The 23,049-nt window shown below is 59.7% G+C and overlaps 2 protein-coding genes across 8 annotated transcripts in view; both read right to left on the reverse strand.

Annotated features, from left to right (window-relative positions):
- Positions 1 to 4,330, reverse strand: part of PLEKHG4 (pleckstrin homology and RhoGEF domain containing G4) — a 94,152-nt gene extending 89,822 nt beyond the window's left edge. For all 6 annotated transcript variants that reach the window (XR_005823836.1, XM_040571662.1, XM_040571657.1 and 3 more), the window contains exon 1: positions 4,250 to 4,330. Coding sequence is in view for 5 of the 6 variants with exons in the window: in XM_040571662.1 (XP_040427596.1) it covers positions 4,250 to 4,315 (66 nt within the window). In the remaining variant the exon portion in view is untranslated. The remainder of the gene's footprint in view (positions 1 to 4,249) is intronic.
- A 6,115-nt stretch (positions 4,331 to 10,445) lies between these two features.
- SLC9A5 (solute carrier family 9 member A5) lies at positions 10,446 to 21,861 on the reverse strand. Of its 2 annotated transcripts, XM_040571665.1 has the most exons (16): positions 21,677 to 21,861; positions 17,839 to 18,141; positions 17,167 to 17,330; positions 16,694 to 16,772; positions 16,272 to 16,449; positions 15,935 to 16,155; positions 15,588 to 15,790; positions 15,214 to 15,303; positions 15,026 to 15,096; positions 14,236 to 14,365; positions 14,041 to 14,129; positions 13,800 to 13,926; positions 13,526 to 13,696; positions 13,091 to 13,160; positions 12,755 to 12,886; positions 10,446 to 12,449 (listed from the first exon to the last, which is right to left on the reverse strand). In XM_040571665.1, the coding sequence occupies exons 1-16, from the start codon at positions 21,819 to 21,821 to the stop codon at positions 11,983 to 11,985; spliced, it is 2,640 nt and encodes an 879-aa protein (XP_040427599.1). In that variant the 5' UTR covers positions 21,822 to 21,861; the 3' UTR covers positions 10,446 to 11,982. The 2 variants fall into 2 exon arrangements, with proteins under 2 accessions (XP_040427599.1, XP_040427598.1); XM_040571664.1 differs by having other exon boundaries at positions 13,526 to 13,659; positions 14,041 to 14,365; positions 21,677 to 21,858.
- Positions 21,862 to 23,049: the final 1,188 nt, after the last annotated feature.

The following is a 23,049-nucleotide window of genomic DNA, read 5'->3' on the forward strand; positions in this document are numbered from 1 at the left end:
ACTGGGCAATCATTAGCACATGGTTTTTGAAGGGCAGCAGATGTCTCAGTCATAGATGTGACAACCAAAAGCTCTCCACGAGCTCCCAAGCCAACACCGCACAGGGCAACACAGGAAATATGATGGCTGTAGGTATTCCTGTACACAAACAGAGAGGGAAGGGGCTGTCTAATACGAGTAAATCTCAGACCCAGCCTTGCACCTCCTCCCTCTCCTAAACCATGCTCAGACCTCAGGAGCATCTTCCCCCATCCGGGGCTCCCAGACCGAAGAGCTGAGCTCACCTCGCCCCATCGCAGCCGGAGGCGGTGACGTGATTTCCTGTGCCATGGCACAGCGCTACGGGGAACATCGCGGCGCTGTTTACTCATGGCTGGATCCTAATATAGATTTTTCTTTCTTTTTTTTTTTTTTTTAACTGCAAAGTGGCCTTTCCCTCGTCTGCTGCATTGTAGATCTGTTTCCTACACCAGCACATGGCAGACAGCTGCAGCCAGCACTCCAGTGGGTGTTAAACAGCCCCTCTCGGCTGCGGCTGACAACAATGCCGCGCTTGTTCCCGACACAGTCTCGCACTGTCTCCTCGCAGGAGCAGCTCCTCACTCTTGCGCGAGCCCTGCGGTTTCCTTGGGTTGAGTTTTAATTGCTGAAGCCGGTGCAAAAGGCTGCTGCCAGCCGGGAAGGGGCAAGGCAGGGGCCACGGCAGATGAAAGCAGCACACAAGGAGAGCTCCTGGCACCAGGGCGCGTGCCCACAGCGTTGGCTTTGCTGGCCAAGCAGACCCAGGTCCTTTGCATGGACCAACAGGCAATTTTACCCCGGGGGAACCATTTTGCTAGCTCATGTGGCAGCAGATGAGTTCTGCTCCCTGCTTCCCCTTTGCTGGGCCTGGGTCCTGGAGCTGCAGAGCTTCTCAAGTGCCTGCTGAAGCAGCATCGTGATCAAGAGCCCCGTGTGAACTGGGAGTGCACAGGCAGGGGCCTCTGGCTTTGAGTCCCTGCTAGCAGAGCTCTGCTTATTTTCAGTTGTGCAAAGCAGGAAAAGCTCAGTACGTTCACCAAGAGGACTCAGCTGTGCTGGAAGAGGCACAGGAGGGAGATGTTTTGGATGCCGGATAAGGCCATCTTCTGACCTAGGGGAAGTTGTGCAACAGGCACGCTAGCTAGACGATTTCCCTACAGCAGCGCACAGCAAACCCCCCCCTCCCCTCCCCCCCGACGCACTCCACGTTAGCTTAACCTGATCAGCAGCGTCATCCTCGCACAGCACAGGGAACCTCCCATGTCCATGGGGGCTTCCAGGGGCACGGAGAGCCCAGGAGCAGGCGGTGGCAGCGCAGAACCCGCGGATGACTCCAAATCCACTTCCAGGCATCTGCTCATCGCTGGACCAGGGCTGTCTCCCAGCTATGCAGATGTCCCACAGATTAAGCTGTGCCCTCCAAGTACAGCTTCGTTGTGTTACGATCCTACCAAGCTACCCACTGTGAACCCCATCAGCCTGTAGGGACACGGGAAGCCACCAGGAAGCAGCATCAGGCCCCACTTGGCGCAAGCAGGTGCCTTAAGACCAGTGATGGATGTTTGTTTGAAACAGGTTTAACCAAAGGAAAACAAGTGGCGCTGCGAGCAGCCCTCTGCACCACCACCAACATTTCAGGAGAGAGCTACTCCTGTCCCCATTAGGAACACAAGAGTGGGTGTTACGTGGTTTAGTAATGTTTAAACCTTTATTTCAGCTCACAAGCAAAGCAGGCCTTGGCTTCACAAAAGCACCTCTTGGTTTAACTAATTAATTTGATAATCCTCTATTTGCAATCCTCAAGAGACATTCAGCTTTGAAAGCAAGTAATTACCTCTAAGTGGCAACCTCTTTGTGAGGCCCAGCCCGATCAGGAAAAAAAGTGTCTTAAGCCAGAAATATAATCGTGGTGTGATTTCCCAGAAGGTCTGGATGAGAAACTACATAACAACAGCTGGTCACGCTCACAATCTGAAGACACAGGAGCCACTCAATTACCAGGTCTCCAGCTTACACTTCAAGATGTTGCTCTGTGCAAACCTGGTGTGCAGGCTACCACCGGGAAGCTTTACAGGAGACGTTTTATAGGTACAGAAGTCAGGAAGGTCCCACTTAAGGTTCTCAAATAGCCACACGTGCCACAGGGGAGAAAAAATATTTTTTAAAAAGTCACATATCTAGCTTTCTGTAGCATGCATGCAACCCTGCAAGCACAACTGCAGCATGCAGTCCTACGGGGAGGTGACCCAAGCAGGGAAAGCCAGCCTCAAAGCCTCTCTGCAGGAGCATGAAGGCACACCTTGATGACACACAGCACCTTCCCCAGACAAGCCAGTTGCACTCAGGAGATGTGGAGCTGATCTAATGCCTGCCCCAGGCATCCCCAAGTGCCTGGGGTCTGCACTCAGCCCAGCGCGAGCATCAGTCACTGCCAGAGCCCAGAGGGTGGAACAGTTCAGCTGGAAGGGACCTGCAAGTCGAGTCCAACATCCTGACTGCTTCAGGGCTAACCAAAGGGAAAACATTACTGAGGGCATTGTCCAAACGTCTCTTGAACACTGACAGGCATGGGGCAGCAATCATCTCGCTAGGAAGCCTCTGCCAGCGTTTGATCACCCTCATGGTAAAGACCACCGTCACCAAGTCCTCACCCAACACACTTATCATACGGCTAAGACAGTCGTTCCATGTTGAGCAGCTTTGGGCTTCTTTAACTTTCCCTTTAGGCTCTGCAAAAGTGCACCCACCTCCTGCTACGGACATACAGCTGGGCATGCCACAGACAGGAGCTGCTCCTGCTGCAGGATGCTCACGCAGAGCAGGATTGCTTCAGCCACATTTGAAGCTGTAAGCTTTGCAAAGTGACCGTGCTGCATGCTTCTCTGGAGTTAACACCTCTACAGCTCCAAGCCTGTCCCTGTGGCTCTGCACCTGAGACCCCAGAGAACCCTGCATCCAGCTATCTCCTAACCCAGCAGGTTTCTCCTCTTGCTGATTCCGCAGCCCAAGAGTATGCCAAATCCCACTGGTTGGGGCAGGACACTGACCCTGGAACCTGCTGGATTCGGTGAGGATGAGGTATCCTCCAGAGACTTGTTCTAGCGTGGAAGTCATGAACACACCCAATGCAGGTAGGTGCAGGGCTTAGGAGTGGCTGGCCTGAGAAGACCCCAGCCCACCTGGTGGCCTGGAACGGGACACAAAACCTCTGGGCACCCAGACCCAGCTAGGAGAGCTGAAATCCTGGAAGAACTGCTTGTTTGTCTCCATGGAGCTGGGGTACTGCCTCCCTTTCCTGAGGACAAAATGCTTAGAAGTCCAGCTGTGGCTTCTGGATGGCCGCTTCAAAACTCACCACCATCTCTGGTTAGATAAGGGCAGACTGGCTGTCTCTGAAGAGCAGCCTAAAACTGATCCATCTCTCTCCAGATGCCACGTACTTAATGGCATGAAACAGTCATCTGTTTACCTCCCCATGCTAACCAACCCTGCTGGCAGTGGTGCTGCATGCTGTTTAATCGCAACAGCACATGTTTACTGTACTCTGAGACAGCATGCTCACCTCCAAGCTAGACGTGCCCATGGGCACCTCCACCCTTCCTGCTCCAGCCTGGCTGCCACCTCGAGCCCCCGCCCCACAGACGTGGATCACAGGGTCTCACAGCTTCTTTAAACCCCGTCACAGGTGCCAGGGCCTGATCCTCTTTCCAGGTCTGCCTAACAGGGTGAGGGTTGGAAGGATGGCCCCAGCGTGACTCCATGCCATCAGAAGACCTGCCAGCTCATGTCACTGCTCTGTGCCCAGCTCACATGAGCACCCAGCACCCAGATACCCACCTAGCCTCTGCCAGGAGAGGCAGATACAGTCCCCACAGAGGTGCTCAGCAACAGCAGAAATACAGGCAAACACAGGACACATTTCTAGGCAGGGCACCTGTCCCTTCTCATCCCAAAAGTGACCCAAATGCAACCATGCCTAGCTAGGAGGGAGGGCTTCTAACCCCCAGGATCCAGCAAGGAGGGACCCACCAACGAGCGCTGCCCACCTTAGCTTGGGTACTCAGTGGGGCCAGCACCCAGGTCCTACCCACTACTCCAGCAGCACAGGACCACAGCACCTCCATCAACCTGCTCCTGGAGCTCTGGCCCCAGGATTACCGTCCCTCTCGGGTGAACACCCTGCCAAACCCCCAGCCAGCCCCTAGCCCCTCACAAACCCCACACTTACAGCCAACGCTTGCAGAGCAGCCTGCGCCCAGCAGATCCCAACAGATCCTGCAAACCATTCTCCCATGGCAGATCCTCTCTGGAGAGAAGGAAAGCTCTCACCTGCCCACAGTCTGCTCCGCCAGAGCAGGCAGGCAGAGAAGCAGCTGGGTTAGATCTGCACTCACCGGGGCAGAGCAACAGCCCCGAGGTGCAGCTCCAGCTGTGGGCATATAATCAGCACTTTACGGAGCCACATGGGCGTTCCCTGGGACCAGCTCTTATTTTGCCTGCATGCAGCTGGGCTGAGTACTGCCCACTAAACTTGGGTGAGTTCCACTCTTGGTCCTCCAGGTGCTTCCCAAGTGTTTTGAACCCCACTGGTATTTCTAGCGGGAGAATGGCAGCCTGGTAAGACACGGCCTTCCTCCAGCCTTGCCAGTTGGTAGTGAAGGAGAAGAATCTGCTTCCTCCATCTCTGTCTCAACTGAGCAGCTCCACAAGGCTTCAGGCTGAATTTGAAGCCACTTAGCAGCAGGCAAACAGCAGGTTGGGGTCAGGGTCCTCTCCCCAGGGGAGATGGGAGCCACCTCTGCTGGCTGAAGCTCCAGAGCCAAGAAGGTGACAGGGAGCACCTTGTGCTCTGTGGACACCACCTGCTTGACAGGGATAAGGCCGCTCTGGGATGCGTGTAGCTGGCAAGTAGAGGAGCAAAGCTTGGGGAATGTCAGCAAAGGGAAAAAATGCAACAAGGCAGGGACCCAGAGCAGGTGGGACGTGGGGCATGGGGGGTTCATGGAGGATATCGTGTGGTGGGTCCTACACCAGAGGCCCCTTACTCCCCACCTGTGTCTGAGGGAGAGGACCCTGCACTGGGAATGAGCAGGCATCAGGGCTAGAGAACACTACTGAATTAGTAAATAAACCTAGAGAGCACTACTCAATTAGTAAATAAGCCTTGAGACAAGTGAAGGGGGAGGACTTGTGTGTCTCCCTCCCCTCCTTGCCATCGGTCTCTCCCACTTTCCTCTCATTCACCCTTCTTCCATCAGTGCTGCCGTTCCCCAACGAGAACTCTGCTCCCACACCAAGGCAGGGTACGGCCAGCAACGGAGCAGGCATGGGAGGGGACCGGGAGGCACCAGCACCGACTGGGCAAAGCAAGCACCTCAAAGGACAGCCGTCCCACACACCCTCCACAACCCCCCGAGAGCCTGTAAAGCCACAGGGGCCCGGGCCAGGATGGCCCAATCCTCCCCTCACACTCCATACAGGATTCCATATAGATACACATTTATTCCCCCCCCTAAACCTGCTCTCTCTGCAGAAGAACAGGTCCCCGGCCCCCCTCCTTCCGCTCCCCCTTCAGCGGGGCCGCCATCTTGTCCCCGGCTGCCCCCGGCGCGGGCGGGCCGGAGCCCCGGGCTCTCGAGGCGGGCGGCGGCCGGGGCCAGGCCGCGGTGCGGGGCGACACCTGCCGGCCGTGCCGGGGCCGGGGCCGGGACCCGGGCCCATTCCCTTCGGCCCCCGGCCTGGAGCACTCCGGGGAGCGCCGGCCCCTCACCTGCCTCCCCCCCGCTGCACCCGGGCTGCATTGAGGCTGCCTACCGCCTCCCTGCTGGCGCGGTGCTGCGGCGGCTCGCCCACAGGGCTGTGCACAGAGGCAGACTGATTAGGCTGGTGGGTGTTAATTATAATCCCAATTAAATGGCCCAGACGGAGGCAGCCAAGCTGACCTAGGGCCTAGGGCTCCGTGCGGGGCAGTCTCTTGGAAAGCAGCGCAGCTAGGGGCCCATCTATAATTAAATGATCAATGGTAACTAGTCTATTAGCCGCTGACCTTGTGCGTGGCAGAGGAAGGTGCATGTCCCTCCTGCCAGCACCTCACGCGTGAGGTCTCTGCTTCCTTCTGCTGCAAGGCTTTGGTGCGAATAAACAGGCAGGTCGGTGGGGCAGGTCGACCCGGGCGCTCTGCCCTCCACCCTGGCTCCTGGCTGGGATTTGGCACCCTGCAGGTCCCCCATTTCTGGCCAGGTACAGCAGTGGGAGTAGCGCCTCAGAGGGTTTCTGCCACGTGAGGGTTTGGGGCGGTTTAGTCATCTTTGGTAAAGTGGAGCTGGATTTGTAGACAAATCCAAGCTCAGTGAGGTAGCTGTTCGACTTTCTTTGCTCTTTATTGCACACTGTAATTTCCTGTTTGCTTCAAAAGCTATTTTTGCTAAGGAGAAAAAAAAAATCAAACATTTATAACAATTCTGTCTGTTCCTTAGCAGAAGAAAACAAAGATCAGAGCGAGCCTTTCAGAGGTCACCAGCTAATTCTGTTATTTAGCCAACATGCCTTCCTCAGACAATGCAACCCTCCTGCAGCAGGCCAGCTAATCTGCTTACTCAGCCGGTCCTTTCAGTCCAGGAAAACAAAAGCTCGTGTTCCTTGAGTGGTCAGCTCCCGGGAGCCAGCCCCCACATCGCAGCATGCGAAAACATAGCGCATTCTGAGCCTGGATATTTGCTTTCTTCTTTTTTCCCCACCTTTCTGGGGGTACCTTTCCAAAGCTTTTGCTAGCTTTCTCCATAAGCAGGAGAGACCCACTGAAAATATCTACATATGCATGCACGTATGCAGTAGGTGAGAAGGAATATCCTGACCCCGCGAGCTGGGGGAGGGTCTAAAAAGGCAGGCAGGACCACAAGTGTCCAGGAGAAATGCGGAGGGGGTGACCTCTGCACAGTGCTGTTTGCCAGAGCATGCCTAGTGGAGGTTTTTCAGGGCACCGCGTGGGCAGCTCTGAGCCCTGTGCTCACCAGGCTGCCTGTGAGAGTTTCAGAGCAGCAAAACTGCCAGAGACCCACTCACAGCCAGGCATGCACAGCCCAGAAGCCAGCCCCACTTCCAAGCTAGCCAGGGAGCCAAAGCAAAGCTCTAACAAGCTGTCTGCCTTCAACAGCGAGGGCTCCAGGGGGATGAAGCTTGCGCACAGGCAGTGACAGCATAAACACAGCAGACCTGTCTGCAGAACCATGTTTCTAACAGGGTCCCACTGCAAGAGGAAGGGCACCCTGGCCTTCCCAAGCCCTTCTTCATGGCCCATCTCCCAAGCCCTGCCCACAGGCTCGGGACTACCTGTGGGCTGCTGCCGCCTCCCCAGAGCATCCTCAGCTCCCTCCCTCTCCAGCTAACCCAATGCAGGTTTCATTTATTTACCTTCAGGGCAGCCTGGCTGTGTGGCACTGGATGCCAGGAGAAAGTGGGGTAAGAGGAGCCTTTGTGGCTTCTTCAGGGATCTTTGCCTTCTCTGCAGCTGCGAGGAATAGCTCTGTGGGGTAGATCACAACTGTAGGATCCTGGTTACTCGTGAAATCAAAGCCCCCACGTGTCGGCATCCATCCTGGCTGTTTTTCAAGAGTCCCCAGGAGCAGCAGCCTGGCCACGCAGTCCTCCCAGGCAGGGAGTCCCCCAGTCCTGTCTGTTCCTCCAGGCAAAAGCAGAGAAATCTGAACCACGAAGAAGGGTGTGGATCACCCCACCCAGCTCCTCCTGGCTTGATGATCCCACTGATCTCGCCTGTCCTCAGCCTGTCCACACTGCAGCTTGCTCCCCCACAGACCTGGGATGCGGGCACAGCCTCCTGGCCAGCCCAGCGGGTGACAGAGCCACTGGAGAGGGAAGCTTGCTGCCCGCAGACGGCAAAGAGACACGGGCGAGCTGAGGAGCTGGCCCGACACGCGCCGGAGGGGTGCAGCGCGAAGCACAAAGGCAGCAGCTCTCCCGTCCTGGCCGCTCTGCCCTGGAACGCAGCATGGGAACCACTGCCCAGCACAAATCTGTTCCTCATTATCCTTCCCGGCTGCTGACTGATGCCGGCTCAGTCACCAACAACACGCCTTGCGGCCCCGGATGGCTCACATCCATCAGCTGAGCGACTGCACGGGGCAGACTGGGGCCGGGACTCACATCCACCCCTCTGGAGGTAATTCAGGAGTGACAACGAATAGTCGCCTTCAACAGACTTCCAGGAATGTCAGAGGGCAGGGATAGCTGCAGGGGAAAGGGGATGCCATGGTGGCACTCGAGCAGCAGGATGCCCTGGGCCTCATCACTGATGGTGCTGGTGGCCGCCGGGTGATGGTGAGTTGCCACTGTGCTGTCCCCCTTCAGGTCATTCCCAGGTTTGGGCACCGGGAGCTTCGTAGATCTATACGGTGAGAGATCTGACACTGAAGCCTGTCTGGTGTAGGTCCTTGGGTGGACATGGGAAGCTCAAAAGGACTTGGATGATCTCCTCATGGAGGGGTAGCTTCTCCTTCACACCCTTTTCCCCTCCTAAACTGGCCTCCAAGCGGCGAGGATCTGCAGGGTCATGCTGGACCTGCTGCTTGGCCTGAAGAGCAGATGGTGTTAGGAGGTGGCCATGCAACCCTCTGGCCAGGAGGCAGACATGGGATAGGACATGCAGATAGCTTGTCCCAAACAGGCAAAGGGGAAGTCAGCCCCTTGCAGCTGCAAGGGCATTCAGCTGTAGGGGTATCAGCAGGATTTAGTGCCAAGAAATCCTGCAGAGCAGAGGCAGCAGCCGGGGATCCTGTGCTACAAATTGCATGTCCCAGCACCTGGTAGAAACCAATTTTGTGAGCTTTAGAACAAAAGAAACCTCATCATCATCCCCATCAATGTCTCACAACACAGGTCAGGGACACCCCATCACAGCACCTGGGCCTGTCCTGGCTACTCACCTGGCCAGAAGGCCGGGAGCTGGATGCGTGGACACATGGACAGGAACCAAAAATAGCAATGAATGGGCTGATGTGTCTCCAAAATGTGTGTGCCCAGGTATGATCAGACTGAACACCTCTCCTGAATTCTCTGTTTGCTTTCCTGCTGTTCTCACGTTTTCATGGCCAAAGCCTCTGCCATGATCTGTGCTTGCTGGAAAGCCAAGGGCAAAGTGAGAGGGGAGAAGCTGGACACCCATTCAGCTGCTTCCCACCATCATGAAAACATCACACCAGGAGTCAGAAGTGCTCCAGAGATGGAGCAGAATGAAGAAGCACGCGAGGTGGTGTGAGTCAACAGCACCCTTGCTGCAATGGAGAACGTGAAGTTGGCAGCTCAAGGAAAGATTATTCCCCTCGATTTGGTACCTGTTAGACACAGCTGGATGCTAGCTGCAATATGGGGCTCCCCAGATGTATCTGCTCTGTCTATATGTAAAACTTGCCTGATGCTTCAACACACATTGTGCGATGGCAAGGCTGTGTTTTTGAGATGACTGCACAAAGCTGCTGCTCAGCTGACTTGGGAGATGGCCACCACCAGCCCATCGCCCACAGCCCGGCTCTTCCATCCCGCTGGGGCCCCGTTACCAGCGCTGCCTTCCATCCTCTGCTGACTTCACAAGTACCACGGAGAAACTGGAGGAGCCGAGCACTGGAGAAAGTAAATCACTGTGGAAAAAATGTGCAGATCTAATGGCAGAGCAAGGAGAAGCCTGTGTGCAAAATGGTCTGCAATAGTCAGACAGCTCCAGGATGGGGTTGCTTATAATAACAGTCGGAGGGTTGTGTGTTCTGGGTTACAGTCTGACAGGCAGCTAATTTGTTGTGCCTTACTCTGTCCTGGAGAAGCAGAGGTTTGGGCACATGTGCTCGTGGTTTGGCCTGGTTCTCGTGTTTTTCCACTGAAGCGCTTTGGTATTTTTAGGCTGGAAGAGACGGATCTGTGCTGCGCTGGGAGGTGCAGAGCAGCCCTGTGCAGGCAGGAGAGGGAAATACAGAGATTGGAGCATGAGAGCAAATACTGACAAAACCCCGTGGGTGCAGTAGGAGCCACCATCCCTGGAAGGTGACCGAGTGGCCACAGTGTGGCTGGGGTTGAAGGTGGAAAGAGAGGGCTCCGAGCTCACGGGCTGCTGGCCTTTGCCTTGGATGTGTAGCCAGCAGATGGAGGGAGGACGGAAGCCAGCACACGCAGCAACCCGGCAGCTTGGGCTGGACTGGAGGAAAGGGTTCTCAGCACTGCATGTGAGGCACTGATCCAAGCTTGAGAGGTTCCTGAGTCCCAGAATACCCTGAAAAGGGAAGCCAGCTGAGCATACTGAATCTGCGAGGTGAGCTGGAAGGGCAGAGAGCACAGGGATGTGGTGATGAGAACCCACCCAGGAGCTGCAGGAGGTGAGATGTGCAGAGGTTCCCAGACAGCAGTGAGTCCAGACCATGGCACCTGCTCCAACTCTGATTTATTGAACGTTACAAAATACTCTGCATATATTTTCACATTAAAACAATATTCTTGCAAATAAGATATTAAGTGTCGAGTCGTTTGTGGTGCCCATTGGCTACATAAAACACTGACCCAGCTAGAGATTTAGTATGGCCCAATATCAGAAATCAAATCCAGAATAAGGCATACAAGAAATGCAAAACTATATAAAATCCTTTTAAAAACCTCATGCTCCAGCTGGTAGGACAGGTACTGAGCAGAATGGCCTTCGCTGAGCCTTGCTAGCAGTACCTGAGCTACACCATCTTGCCCGCCCTACGTTGGGCTCGTTCACCCTGTGCATCTAAACATCCCCTTGACACCTGCTGTCTCAACACCCCCAGGTAGATGATCACACAGTTATTTGCTTGCTTTTGGCTTTTAACAGCCCAAAGCACCATTCGGCCCAAAGAGGAGCATCCCCAACCCTCCCACATTGCCTGGACCGTGTGGTCTCCTGCGCCCGGCTGCCCCGCTGAGCTCCGGGCAGTTCTCGGGGAGCGATTCTTGTCCCTCGGGGTCACAGCAGGAAAGGATCGCTGCATGGGCCGCCCGATCCCACCTCCCTCTCAGGAGGGACCCGGGGTGGCTGGGAGGCAGGTGGTGGGGACAGACCTTCGAAGATGCACTCAGCTTTCGCCCATCTCCCCAGCTTCCGACCTACATTCACACCCGCTGCTCACCCCCTCGTGCTGTGACCAGCCCCAGGCAACTGGAGGGACTGGGATGCAGGCAGGATGAACACCAAGGATGCTGTGCAGGGCCACTGCCTCCCTACAAAGCCAGAAAGCTGAACACGGCAGCTACGGGGAGCACATCCAGACAAGAGGTGTGCGGCTGGCACAGCCGGCTGGGTGCTAGAATAGTTCCTGTGCATACGCAGCCTGGCTCTCGGTGGAGCCAAACCCCAGGAGCGCTGCTCCTAGTCCTGAGAAAGTCATGGCTTTGCCTCCACGGTGCCTCCAAAACCCAGGGGAGACACAGCTGCCCTGGAAAGGAGTCGGTCTCTGGTCTCCCAGCTGAGGTCCGTGCATGCTCTGAGCAATCGGCCGCTCGGTGCTGGGTGTAGGTGGGCTGTTGTGCACGAGCCTCCTACACAGAGCCAGGCTCAGGCGCTCGCACCCACGAGCAGCCCCCCAGCCAGGACCCCCACACCTCCAGGTGGCACAGCCGCAATGGCATCAAGTCCGGCTGGGATCCCACCTCTGGGAGGAAAATCTCTGGCCTCCCAGCACTGCGAAGATGCGAGAGGAAGACCAGAGAGGAAGAGCGAGGTTTGGGGGTCTGTGCCTCCCTAGGAGGATGAGGCTGGTACCTGCTACGGCAGCATCGAGCCCATTTCTCTACCGTCAGGAGGTGAGTGCAGCTCCAGGAGCACTGGGCTCTCCGGCCGCTCCTGGAGTTGGAGGAGACACACACAAGCTTGACGAAGCGAGACGGCAGAGCGGTCGGCAGGTCACAGCCTGCCTCCAGCCCCTGCCCCGTCCGTGGCGCGGCTCAGATGTGGCTGGCTCTGCTGAACATGAGCCGCCGGGGCTCGGCGGGGGGCAGCACCCTGCCCTGCTCCTCCGCGGCCATCAAAGGCTGCAGCTCCTGCTGCTCCACGCCATCCGGGCTGCTGTCGCTCAGCGACCTGCCGCTCTTAGAGACGTGGCTGGGGAACTGGAAGCAGGAGATCTGCTCTGGCACCGCCTGGCTCGCCGACTGGGGCTGCTCCTCCAGCACGGGGCAGGCGAATCGCCTGTGCTGCGGTCCCGTCTCGATGCCCGGTGGGGAGGCAATGCTCTCCAGGGAGGAGATGCTTTGGTTCCACGCTTTCTGCATATCCACTGGCACGATTTTGGTGGTCTCCGAGGAGACGTAAACAGCCAGGTCAGCCTGGTCTCCTTTCCACGGCAGCTCCTTCTCTGCCAAGGTGGGCGATGGCGGGATGATGCAGGGGCTGGGGCAGACATCCAGGCTGCCTGGGGACACAGAAGGAAGGACAGAGGGGGATATTGCATGGCTCCTGCCCTCTCCCTGAGCCCTGCAAGCAATGACTGCCACCAAATGAGAGCCTTCCCAGCTGGCCCAGGGGTGCAAGAGCCACCAAGGAGGCTCTGCTATGCCTCCAGGGCCACAGAGAAGAGCAATTCTCCTAGCCATGCTCCACTGACTTTTGCACAGCCCACCGGTTTTGCACAGCCCGAGTCAGTTTTGCTCTGCAGATGGAGGAAGGATGAGCTACCCAAGCAGCTGCCCTGCTGGGTGCGGGAGTGCCGGTGCCTACCAGCGGTGGCCTTTCCCTGCAGGACCTCATCGGTAGCTCGAGCGATGAACACGATCCCTTCGTCGTCCTCTCTCTCCGTCTCCGAGCTATCGCTCTCCTCCTCCTCGGAGCTGACCATCACCAGCACAGGAGCTGCAGCCAGACAGGGTGGTGCATGGGGACCAGGTACCCTGAAAACTGACCCCCTGCACCCATGGGAGAAGGACCTGCTGCCAGCACAACCCTGGTGCTGCCGTGCCTCCGAGCTGGCAGCGGGCAGTCACAGCGTGCTACTGCCATCCCACCCCAACGGGACCCCCTGCAGGACCCAGGGGCCTCGCCTGCCACCAGCCTTACCTGCCTCCTGCCAGGGGACACTCCTGTGCGTCCTCCCGTTGGGTGCGTCGCTGGTCAGAGAGATGTCCTTCTGCAGAGCGAGAGGGACCTGGCTGGGACCTGCCCTGTGCAAACCCCAGCACTGTCCCCAGGTGGCCCTGAGCATGCTTGGAAAAGAAACTTTCATCTTCTCCAGGGCTCGGGACCACATGGGGCAGCTCTGGCGTGATGGGGACATGGGGACATGCAGCACCCACGCAGGTCCCATGCCTGCTGGGCACCCACGCAGGATGGAGGTGAGGTGCTGGGGGGGGACTCCCCACTCTCCCCATGGGCTCTGGAGATGCTGAAGCCCTGCAGCACCTCATCCACCCCCAGCAGGACCTCTCTGTCCGCAGCCTCAAGGAGGCCAAACCTCACAGCTAGTAGGGGAGCAGCAGTTTGGGGACCACTTGCCTTCTTCCTGCCCTTTTCCTTCATCCTGGCTTTGCTCTTGGAGGAGCAGATGTTGTGCTTGGTGGACTTGAAGGTCTCCAGGCGCCTCTTCATGTTCTGCCGGAAGATTTCTTTATCTTGGCGCTCTTGTTTATCTGGAGAGATGAAGTGACGGCTGTAGCTGGCCTTGTACTGGCCGAGGGAGAGGCAAAGAGACACAGGATGAGCAGCTGGCCCCACGCAGCATCCTCCATCCCCGCTCCTGCTGCGGGCGCCGTGGCCAGGGAACGCTCACCCGCCTGCGGGGCTTGTAGAGGCTCCCTCGCAGCACGTGGTGCATCGCGGCGTCCTCCTTGTCCCGCCGGCTGCGCACCGTGTCGATCACCTGCAGGTCCAGGCACGCGCCGCTCCCGCTCTCCCTCCTAGGGTAGACGGAGCGTCCCGATGGATCGGGCCCTCTCCGGTGAAGGGGGCGGCTGCAGGGGTCCTGCGAGCGCTGCCCGGGGGCTGGGGCTGGGAGGGGTGCTCGTACTCACAGCAGGTTTGTGACCGACGACTCCGACATGGACGTGCGGCTGGGCATGGAGGGCAGCGCCAGCTTGGCGGCCGACAGCACGTGGCCACCCTGGGGGGTGACAGAGATGGGCTGGGGGAGTGCCCACCGCCACGGGCAGCCCGTGGGGACCGCCACGCTGACAGCCCCCTGCCCAGCTCCTGCCACGCACCCCTACCTGGTCCACGAAGCTGATGGCATCGCGGATGTTCAGCTTGTAGTAAACATCCCAGATCTCGTCCCGCAGCCTGTAGGCAGATTTCCTCATCAGGAGCTGGCTCAGGTACTTCTTGTCGAACTGCTCCCACCTGGAGCGAGATGGAGACACAGGTGGTTGAGCACCCACAGGGGACAGATGGGGTCGATAGCCAGGGGACTTCTGCCCATGCAAGGCCACGAGTGTCCAAAGCGTGGTGAGAGCAGGCTGGGCATGCAGGAGCTGGCTGTGCCCAGGGACACACAGACAGGGGAGGGTAGGAGGGGACAGGACACGCTGCCACTTTGTCCCTGGGCCAAGGGGAAGCCAGAGACCAGTTGGGAGCAGGGCAGGAGCTGGTGCAGCTGCCCAGCTGGAGCTTCCCCTCCAGGAAGCAGGCTCTCTGCATCCTTTTCCTGTTGTGACGCTGCAGATAAACACTAACAGGGTTTAACAGTTCCCTCCTCAGTGTCCTCCATCCATGGGGAGGCGCAGTACCACTGTGGCCACCACGGTCCCGCAGCAGCTCTGGCATGGACAAGCAATGCCAGCTCCTGCAGCAGCCAGGCTGCCCTGGCCACATCTGCCTGACTTCTGCCCGGGACATTTTTGGAGCATCGGTCTGCTGCGCAAAAGCAGCACCATTGCCAGACTGTCCCCTTCCAGATGGACAGACAGACACCTTCCTGGTCCTGCTGCCCACCCACAGCAGGGCTGTCCTCCCGGGGTGTCCACCCCATCCACCTGATGGCCAGTGGAGCAAGACACTCACTTGTCCCGCCAGTAATGGTAGCCATGGTGTCCCACGATGTCCTCCACCGCCGCCAGGATGTGGTCAAAGGCCTTGAGGGAGGAGAATAGGGTGAGAGTGGTGTGGAGGGACCCAGGGCTGAGCACACCCAGCCAAACCGATGCCACACATCGCTCTCGCCCTGTCCAGGCAGTGTGGGGAGCACCTACGTGCTCGTGCAGCTCCTCATTCAGCGTGGGCTTGTGGTGGTCACTGCGCTTCACCTTCAGCCACGTCACCAGGGGCTTGATGGTGAGGCCCTGGAATGGCAGGAGAGGGCAAGGGAAAGACTGGGAGGGCAAGAGGGTGCACGGCCGGGGCACGGGAGCAGAAGCAGCATGAAGTGACCGGGGACAGTGGCTGCAACAGCTGCATGCACCACAACCAACCCGACCTGCTGTGCTTTGCACCTGGCTAATGACCACCCTGGGGACCTGAAACCTGAAGGCTGTGTCCCACAACGTGCCACTCCAGACCCCCAGCCCCAGGCTCACATCCATCCATCCATGGTGCGGCTCCCTGCAGGCAGGGTGCCCATCCTCACCTGCACGATGACCGTGAAGAACACCACCACAATGGTCGTTGCCACAAAGTAGTCCTTGGCTTTCACCTTGTCCCTGTCCAGCAGGATGACCAGGGCAAAGGCAACGGCTCCACGGAGGCCACCGTATGACATGACCACCTGGTCGATCCTGTCCAGGGGGATGAGGCGGAAGCGGTTGAGCACGTAGGTCTGGAGGACAACACCTGGGGAAGAAGCAGGACTTGAGCCTGGGACACAGGCAGAGCCCTGCCTGCTCCTGGAGATGGGGCAAAGCCCAGGCCAGGAGCCATTCCTGGGAGCCACCACTCTTTGGGATGAAAAGGGCTGGCCCAGCAGGACATACTGACCCACAGCCCTGAAGAGCAGGATAAATAACAGGGTGCCCAGCACCAGTGCCGTGTCCCACGCCCACTTGGAGGTGTCCACAGCCGACATGCCCAGAAACATGAAGATGATGGTCTCTGAGCTGCTGGCCAGCGTCTTCATGGTGTACTTGACCGTGGTGCGGGACTTCTGGGAGATGTTGGCTTCTACATACTTCTTGCAGCAGATCCCACAGAAGGTGACTCTGCAGAGGGCCAGAAGGAGCTGTCACAACCCCATGGTGGGATGAGGAGTGGGTCTGCTCACCACCTCGCACTGCTCAGCAATGCAACCTTGTTCTCCTGCCCCCCTGGTACTCACGCCAGGATGGCGGAGAGCGAGACCATCTCAGCAGCCAGGTACGCGACGTAGGCCAGGAGGAAGACGAAGAGCGGCTCGATGATGCGCACGCGCTTGGTGAACCGTGTGATCAGGGCCAGGAGGAAGGCGAAGAGCAGCCCCACGGCCGTGCCCCCCAGGCTCACCAGGAAGAAGGAGGCTGGGGGGAAGAGGCTGGATCGCACCCCTGGGGCAGGCCGCAAGGAGCCAGCCCATGCCCCACGGCCTCGCCAGGCCCCACGCTCCCACCTGCGTCCCCACCAGAGCGTCCCCTGAGGACGGCCCACTCCGGATGATGGCTGGGACGGGCTCAGTGCCAGCCCACGGTATGACAGCGCCCGTGCTCGTCCCTGTGCCTCCATGCCAGAGGAAGAGGTGGAGGGGCTGGTGGAGTTCATACTCACCTACCCCCTTCACGTAGTCCGTGGCATGGATGTGCGCCGGGCCCAGCTCCACGAAAGAGTTGAAGACCTTGTACAGCACCTGAAGGGATCGCAAGGTCCTTTGGGAATGGCAGGGCACCACCCTACCATGAGAGGAGCTGCATGGGTGGGCCCTGCAGGAGGTGTCACCCCAATCACGCTGGGGACACAGCTCATCTCGGCAGGCATACATTTCCCCAAGGCCAGGAGTGGAGGGACCTGGCAACATGGGGCTGTCCCCAGCCTGGGGATGTCACCCGCATCCTCTGCCCAGCCTGGGGAAATCCAGTGGGCAGGGACATCTTTCACTACACCAGGTTGCACAAAGCCACGTCCAACCTGACACTGAACCCCTCCAGGGATGGGGCACCCACAGCTCCGCCGGGCAGCCTGTGCCGGTGCCTGGCCACCCTAATCATCTTCAGGATGTTGGGGTCCCCCTAGCTCCAACTCACCACGGTGACGGCGTCGTTCAGGAGGGACTCGCCGAACACAATGATGAAGAGGGTCTCATTCACATGGACCTCTTCAAAAACGGCCAGCACTGCCACCGGGTCCACAGCCGAGATGAGACTGCCGAAGAGCAGGAAATCCATCAGCCCGGCTTCGACGCCTGGATCTGCTGGGACAGACAGATCGAGATGAGGCAGAGCATCCTCCCCAGAGCCCCTCTCAGTGGACAAGGTAAGGGACAGGCCTGTCCCCCGTCCGCTCCCAGTGCCTTGTCTGCCTCCCTGAGCTCTGAGGCCTTCCCGAGGGGCTGTGGGGCTTGGCTCATGAGGCCTGGTCATCCCCTTTGGTGGTTCCTCCAGGCTCAGAAGGGCTCAGAGGATGGCCCGGGCCAGCCAGGGCCAGCAGCTCCACCCGAGGACAAGGAACACGGCAGTGAGCCAGCAAAGCTAGCCAAGGTCGGCGACAAAAATAGCAAAGACATGAGTCAGCCCAGCTCTGAGCAGGTCCCGTTCGTCCTCCACACTCGCTAGTCCTGCCAGAACATCGCTCCCAAGTCCTGGGATCTCTGGGATCCACGCCAGGGCCAGGCAACGGGCTGTAAATTCAGTGTGCCTTGCAACCTCCCACCCGACTTTTGGGGATGTGGCCCACACCGGGCAACCCTCAGCACCCACCCATGAGCCCGGCCTGGTGCAGCCCCCAGAGCGCGGTGCCGGTGGTGAAGGAGTTCCAGAGCGTGCCCACCACTGCGTAGGTGAGGATGGCGCCAATGTTGTCGAAGAACAGCCGGCTTGGCATAAAGTAGCCCGAGTCGAGGACGATGGGGGGCAGGAGGAAAAGGAAGAACATGTTGGGCTCCAGCTGGTACTTGGCTTTCTTGGCCACGGCCAACACGATGCCCCCCAGGCCCAGCCCCAGCAGGATGAGGAGGCAGCTTTCTGGGACGATGGACGTCACCTTCCTGGACAGGTGGAAAACTAAAAGGAAAGGAAGAATGCGAGCATCAGCCGAAGGGGCACACGGACAGAGCATCCTGGACCCACCAGCTCCACAAAAGGGTTGGCTGATGCATGAGGGACCCTAGGGTGGGGAAACGGAGCACCTAAGGACACTTCATGGCCATGTGTGAACAGAAGACCTTCTAGTTAGCTGGCCACAGGAAACTCCCAGGTCAGTATTGCAGGTCCACCACCCCCCACCCCCTGCTCCCAAGCCACTGCCAAACAAGCCAAGCAGCTGTGTATCTTGCTTTTTTGGCCGCTGGTATCTGTGCTTAAAGGAGAACAGCATCACTGAGCATGCTCACGGTGTCGCAAGCAGCGCTGGCTGCTGCTCAGGCGAGGCATCCTGGTCACAGGGACACGCTACCCCTCTCAGAGACAGGGATGCTCAGCCCTGGTGACGGGGTGACCTTGTTTGCAGCCATCTGACCACACAAGCGGAGCAGCACGCAAACCCCTGCAGCCTCCTTGCCAGAGCACCGGCTAACCTGCCTGCATGCAAAAACGAGGCGCGTGAGAGCTGCGCCGTCAGAGCTGCTTCCAGTAATCAGCTTATTCCATCTGAGGTTCAGAGCAGACCTTAAACTGCCACGAAATGGGAAGTGTTTTTTCGGAGCAAGCAGAACACGCCTTCGTATTCATATATCAGCTCTGCAGCGATGAGCCTGACGGCAGGCACAACCAGCGGGATGTCACTCCAGCCAGCACAGGGGACCTGCCCCACAGGGCATCCTTATCCCCATGGGGGTCCTGGGTAAACCCAAATCGTTCCAGCTTCTCGGCGACCCCAGGGCCAGCCCCCCCACCCCTGCATATCTCTCCTTCCTAGCACAGGGTGCTGCATTCTGTACGTTGAGGGTCGCAGAGGTTTTCTGCCTCACCATTGAGCTTGCGCAGGCAGCACTGCCACCAGCTCTGGTGTCCCGGTGCTGCAGCACAACTTGGCTGTCAGATGAGGAAAACTCCTGTGGAGTGGGCTCCTCCCGGCACTTCTGGAGCCACCTCTCAGCACCTTGTCCTCGGGCACCCAGCAGGTACAAGGGACATCAGAGCCGCCAAAGCATCACTCAGCTGCATGCCCAGCCCTGCTGCCACCCCAGACCCCAGTCCCTAAAGCTCTTTGGCTGGCTGAGAGGTGCGCGTGGCTTGTGCCAAGTCACCCACCAGAAGGAAAGCTGTGTTGTGGTCCCACACCAACACCTGGCTTCTCCTCTCCTTGGGAATGCCCATGGACGGACCATAGGTCTACCTAGCCCAGGGTCTTGTCTCTAGTGGTGTAAACCTAAAGGAGCTCAGCTTCCATGTCTCTACTGCTTGTGCCTTCTGCTCTGAATGCCTCCCAGTCCTGCTCCATCCTGCCTGGGACCAGTCCCGGTGTCCCTGAGATGTGGACACCCTGAGCACCGAGGTCAGGGCCTCCTGATGCTCCTTACTCCTTCCCTGACACTTCCCGGTAAATTTGCATTCCTTCTTTGCAGCCAAGCCCTGATTTAGATGAGACATCTGAGATCTACTTCCTAAGCAGAAACAACAGCTCAGAGCCCACCGCCGGCCATGCAGGATGAGGGGCATGGAAATGCTGGAGGCTTCACAGCATTGCCCTGAACAACCCTGCCTGCACAGCCAGGGCATGGAAATGCTGGAGGCTTCATTCGCTCTGCACGCTGCCGCCCTCACAAGCGAATCCCAGCACACGAGCTCCTCTGCAGCACGGGTGCAGCGAGCGGGGACGGGTGGCAGGAGCTCTAATTTTACACCCGCTAGTCAAGAATTTCAGCATTAACGTTCCCACAGCAACGGTAACTTAGCCACATGTGAATTAACTTCAGAGCCATAATCCGCGCTGCTGGAGAAATCCACAGCACGGGATGTGCCAGCGGGAGGACTCGGGGACAAGCCCTGCTCCATCCCTGCAGCGCCTGGGGTGCCAGAGGGGACGGAGAGGAAACAAGCAAGAGATGCTTGTGCTGGAAACACTGGGGCCGGGGGACCACGTGCTGCAAGAAGAGGAGGTGGTGACCTGCAGAAATGCTGCTGGGTGGAAAAATGCCCGTTTGCTGCCAACCCTTAGGGGCCCAGCAACACCTTCCATGGGTGCAGAGCGGTTTGGGGGCGATGCTCATCATTTCCTCCTTTCGCTCTTTCCCCACAGCAAACAGAGCAAGAGAGGCTGCAAAGCCCGGATGACGCCTCGCTGTGCAGGAAGGCAACACCCAAAGCGGTTTTCTCCGCCCCGGGCATTTGCTCTCTGCTGGCTCGGGGCACCCCAGCATCGTGACGGTTTCCAAGAACAAGAGCCTCCAGTGTCACTTCCCCACCACACGGAGCCGGGGCCGCTTCCTCCCCTGCAGTCACAGGGCTGTGAGCTGGCAGCCCAGCGCCACAGTGGCTCTTCCGCACCAGCCCGTGCCCAGCACCTGGCACCCAGGGGACCCTCGTCCCCACATCCCCCACCTCCCCCAGCACCCACCAAGGCACTCTGGGGACAGCAGGTGCCACCTCGGGGGGCTGGTGGCCCTCCTTGCTCCAGGCTAGGAGCATGGGGGGGATGTGGCAGCCTGGAGCTGTGGGACACCTGGCTGGTGTGTCACCACAGCCACCAAGCAGGGTATGGCAGTGCCCACCGAGGCTGCATGTGGGGTGGCAGCAGCTCGGCTCGTGGCATGGGGAGGGGAAGGTGTCAAGGGAAGCCCAAAGAGATCTTGTTTTCAGATGTCTGAAAATGAGAAGTGGAGCAAGGACTGCTTTCTCTGCTCTTCTGCAGGAGAGGCGCACTCGGCAGCTGGAGGTGGCACAGCCGCCGGCAGAGGGTTGTATTTTTAAGCTCATGGCGTGCCTTAATTTATCCCTTGCGGAGCTTTAGCTCTTCTCTGCAAGAAGGCCGCAGGAGGAGAGGAGCGCGAGGTCGAAACCCATGGTTTTGGTGATGCTGGGGGCAGGCACAGGCCGGCTGGCGGTGACAGCTATGGTCTGCCCTGTGCCCTGGGAGCTCCCACTGGTGCCCAGCTGCCCGGAGACCTCCATGCCCAGCTCCCAGCCCACATTTCCTCCCGATGCCGGAGACGGCACCAAACCCAGAGCGTGCCCACTCCCTGTGCCCGCTCCTGCAGCTGTGCCCCGAGGAGGACACCCGTGCCCAAGGTCACCAGTTTGCCCCTTGAGCCCACTCTGTGCCCACCAAGCCCGCGTGGCTCAGGTGTGACCCAGCACCACCAAACCCATTCCGGTGCTGGGGACATGGCCTCGCTCCCAGCCCCGCCGGCAGCCTCCGAGCCCCACCGCATCTCCTGGCAGGTGGCTTCCCGTTGCTGTGAGACCCGCTCCGTCCCCCGTCATCGCACCCTCCGCAGGCCACCACCATGCCCCGTGCCATGGCAGGGTGATCAGCGTCACCCCCGGCCCCGGTGCCACCCACGACCACCCCCGCTCGCCCGGGGCTGGGACCCCCGGAGCCGCCTCCCTCGGCGCGCAGCCGGTGAGCGGGGCTCGGGGCCCCGGGGCCGGGACTCACCGATCTTGGCCAGGCTGGCCACCAGGATCCAGGCGGCCACCAGGCACGGCACCTGCACCTCCTGCCACTGCCACCGCAGCAGCTCGGCCCCCGCCGGGGGAGCGGCGGGGCCGGGGGAGGCCGCGGGGCCGGCCGGGGGATGCATGGCCCCGGCGCTCCGCCGCTCCGCCGCGCTGCCGGCCCCGCCGCGACGTCACCGGCAACGGCGGGGGACAGAGCCCGGCCCCCCCGCCGCCCCCGGGACCGCCCAGCCCCGCCCCGGTGCCGCCCCCCCCCCCGCCCCGGTCCCCCCCTCGCACCCCTCTGTGCCCCCGCTCTGCCCGAGTCCCCCCAGCCGGCCCCCTCCTGCGGCACCCCCGATGGATTCCGGGGCTCGGGGAGCAGCCTGGGGGCACCGAGCTGGGGGTCCCCGGGGGCACCAGGGCCACCAGGAGCCAGCACGGCCACCGCGTGCGTCGGGCAGAGGGGTGCCGGTGCCCCTGCCCCTCTGCGCCCCCGGCTGGGTGCTGGGCCCAGCACCGGGCTCCCCGAGGCAGGGCGGATGTGGGCACCCCAGGGAGGCCAGGGAAGGGGTGCGAGGTGCTGGAGGGCCCGGAGCCTCCCTGCCTTTAGGGATGGGAGGCTGGGAGCTGGGCCCCTCAGCTGGGGCACAGAAGCCGGGGGTCCCCATCAGTGGCTGCGTGCAGGCGAAGGGCAGCAGGCACCAAGTGGAGCACGGGAGGTTCGCCCCATACATCAGGACGTGTTTCTGCCCATGGCTGAGCGCAGGCACAGGTCACCCAGAGGGGCCGCAGGGTCTCCATCATCAGAGGTCTCTAAACCCACCTGGGCTTGGTGCTGGGCACCGGCGCTGGGTGGCCCTGCTGGAGCAGGGTGGCACCGGGTGACACCAGGAGGTCCCTGCCCACCCCAGCCCCTCGTGCACCAGCCGTGCCTCCTCTGTCTGGCCCAGCGCAAGCGGCAGCAGCTGCAGGAGGCTGCAGCAAGCAGCCTGCTGCTGCCACCCTCCTGCCAGCAGCCTCCTTCCAGGGACAGCTGCTCAGCCTCGTCCTGCCAGGGGCTGGCTCTTGTCACGCGGCCTGTGCCAATGCCCTGACATCTCTGCTGGACTCTGTCCAGTCCTTCTTGTACTGGAAGCCCGCTCTGGCACTGGTGGCTGGACCCGCTCTCGCGCTCCCTGCCCTCGCCCCACCACCCCAGCTCTCGCCCAGGGCCATCGCTGCACGGCCGGGCTGTGAAAAGGAAGGCAGCACCGCTCTGCAGCAGCTCTGTGCTGCGGGCTCGTCTCCGGTGGCAGGGGTGAGGCAGGTCTAGGAGCCACGAGACCTTCCCCTATGTCCCTCATCCTGTCCCCTGCACAGTCACAGCCTGCA

This window comes from Cygnus olor, chromosome 12 (genome assembly GCF_009769625.2).
Source record: "Cygnus olor isolate bCygOlo1 chromosome 12, bCygOlo1.pri.v2, whole genome shotgun sequence".
Taxonomy (NCBI): domain Eukaryota; kingdom Metazoa; phylum Chordata; class Aves; order Anseriformes; family Anatidae; genus Cygnus; species Cygnus olor.

Bases quoted from the DNA above. Each gene is read 5' to 3' on its own strand.
- SLC9A5 (XM_040571664.1), bottom strand. From the start codon at position 21,821: ATGCATCCCCCGGCCGGCCCCGCGGCCTCCCCCGGCCCCGCCGCTCCC. The intron at 17,331-17,838 runs GTGGGTGCTGAG...CTGTCCCAGCAG, and splicing joins GCACCAGGCCGGGCTCATGG to ATCCAGGCGTCGAAGCCGGG. The intron at 16,450-16,693 runs GTGAGTATGAAC...TCTTCCCCCCAG, and splicing joins GGACTACGTGAAGGGGGTAG to CCTCCTTCTTCCTGGTGAGC.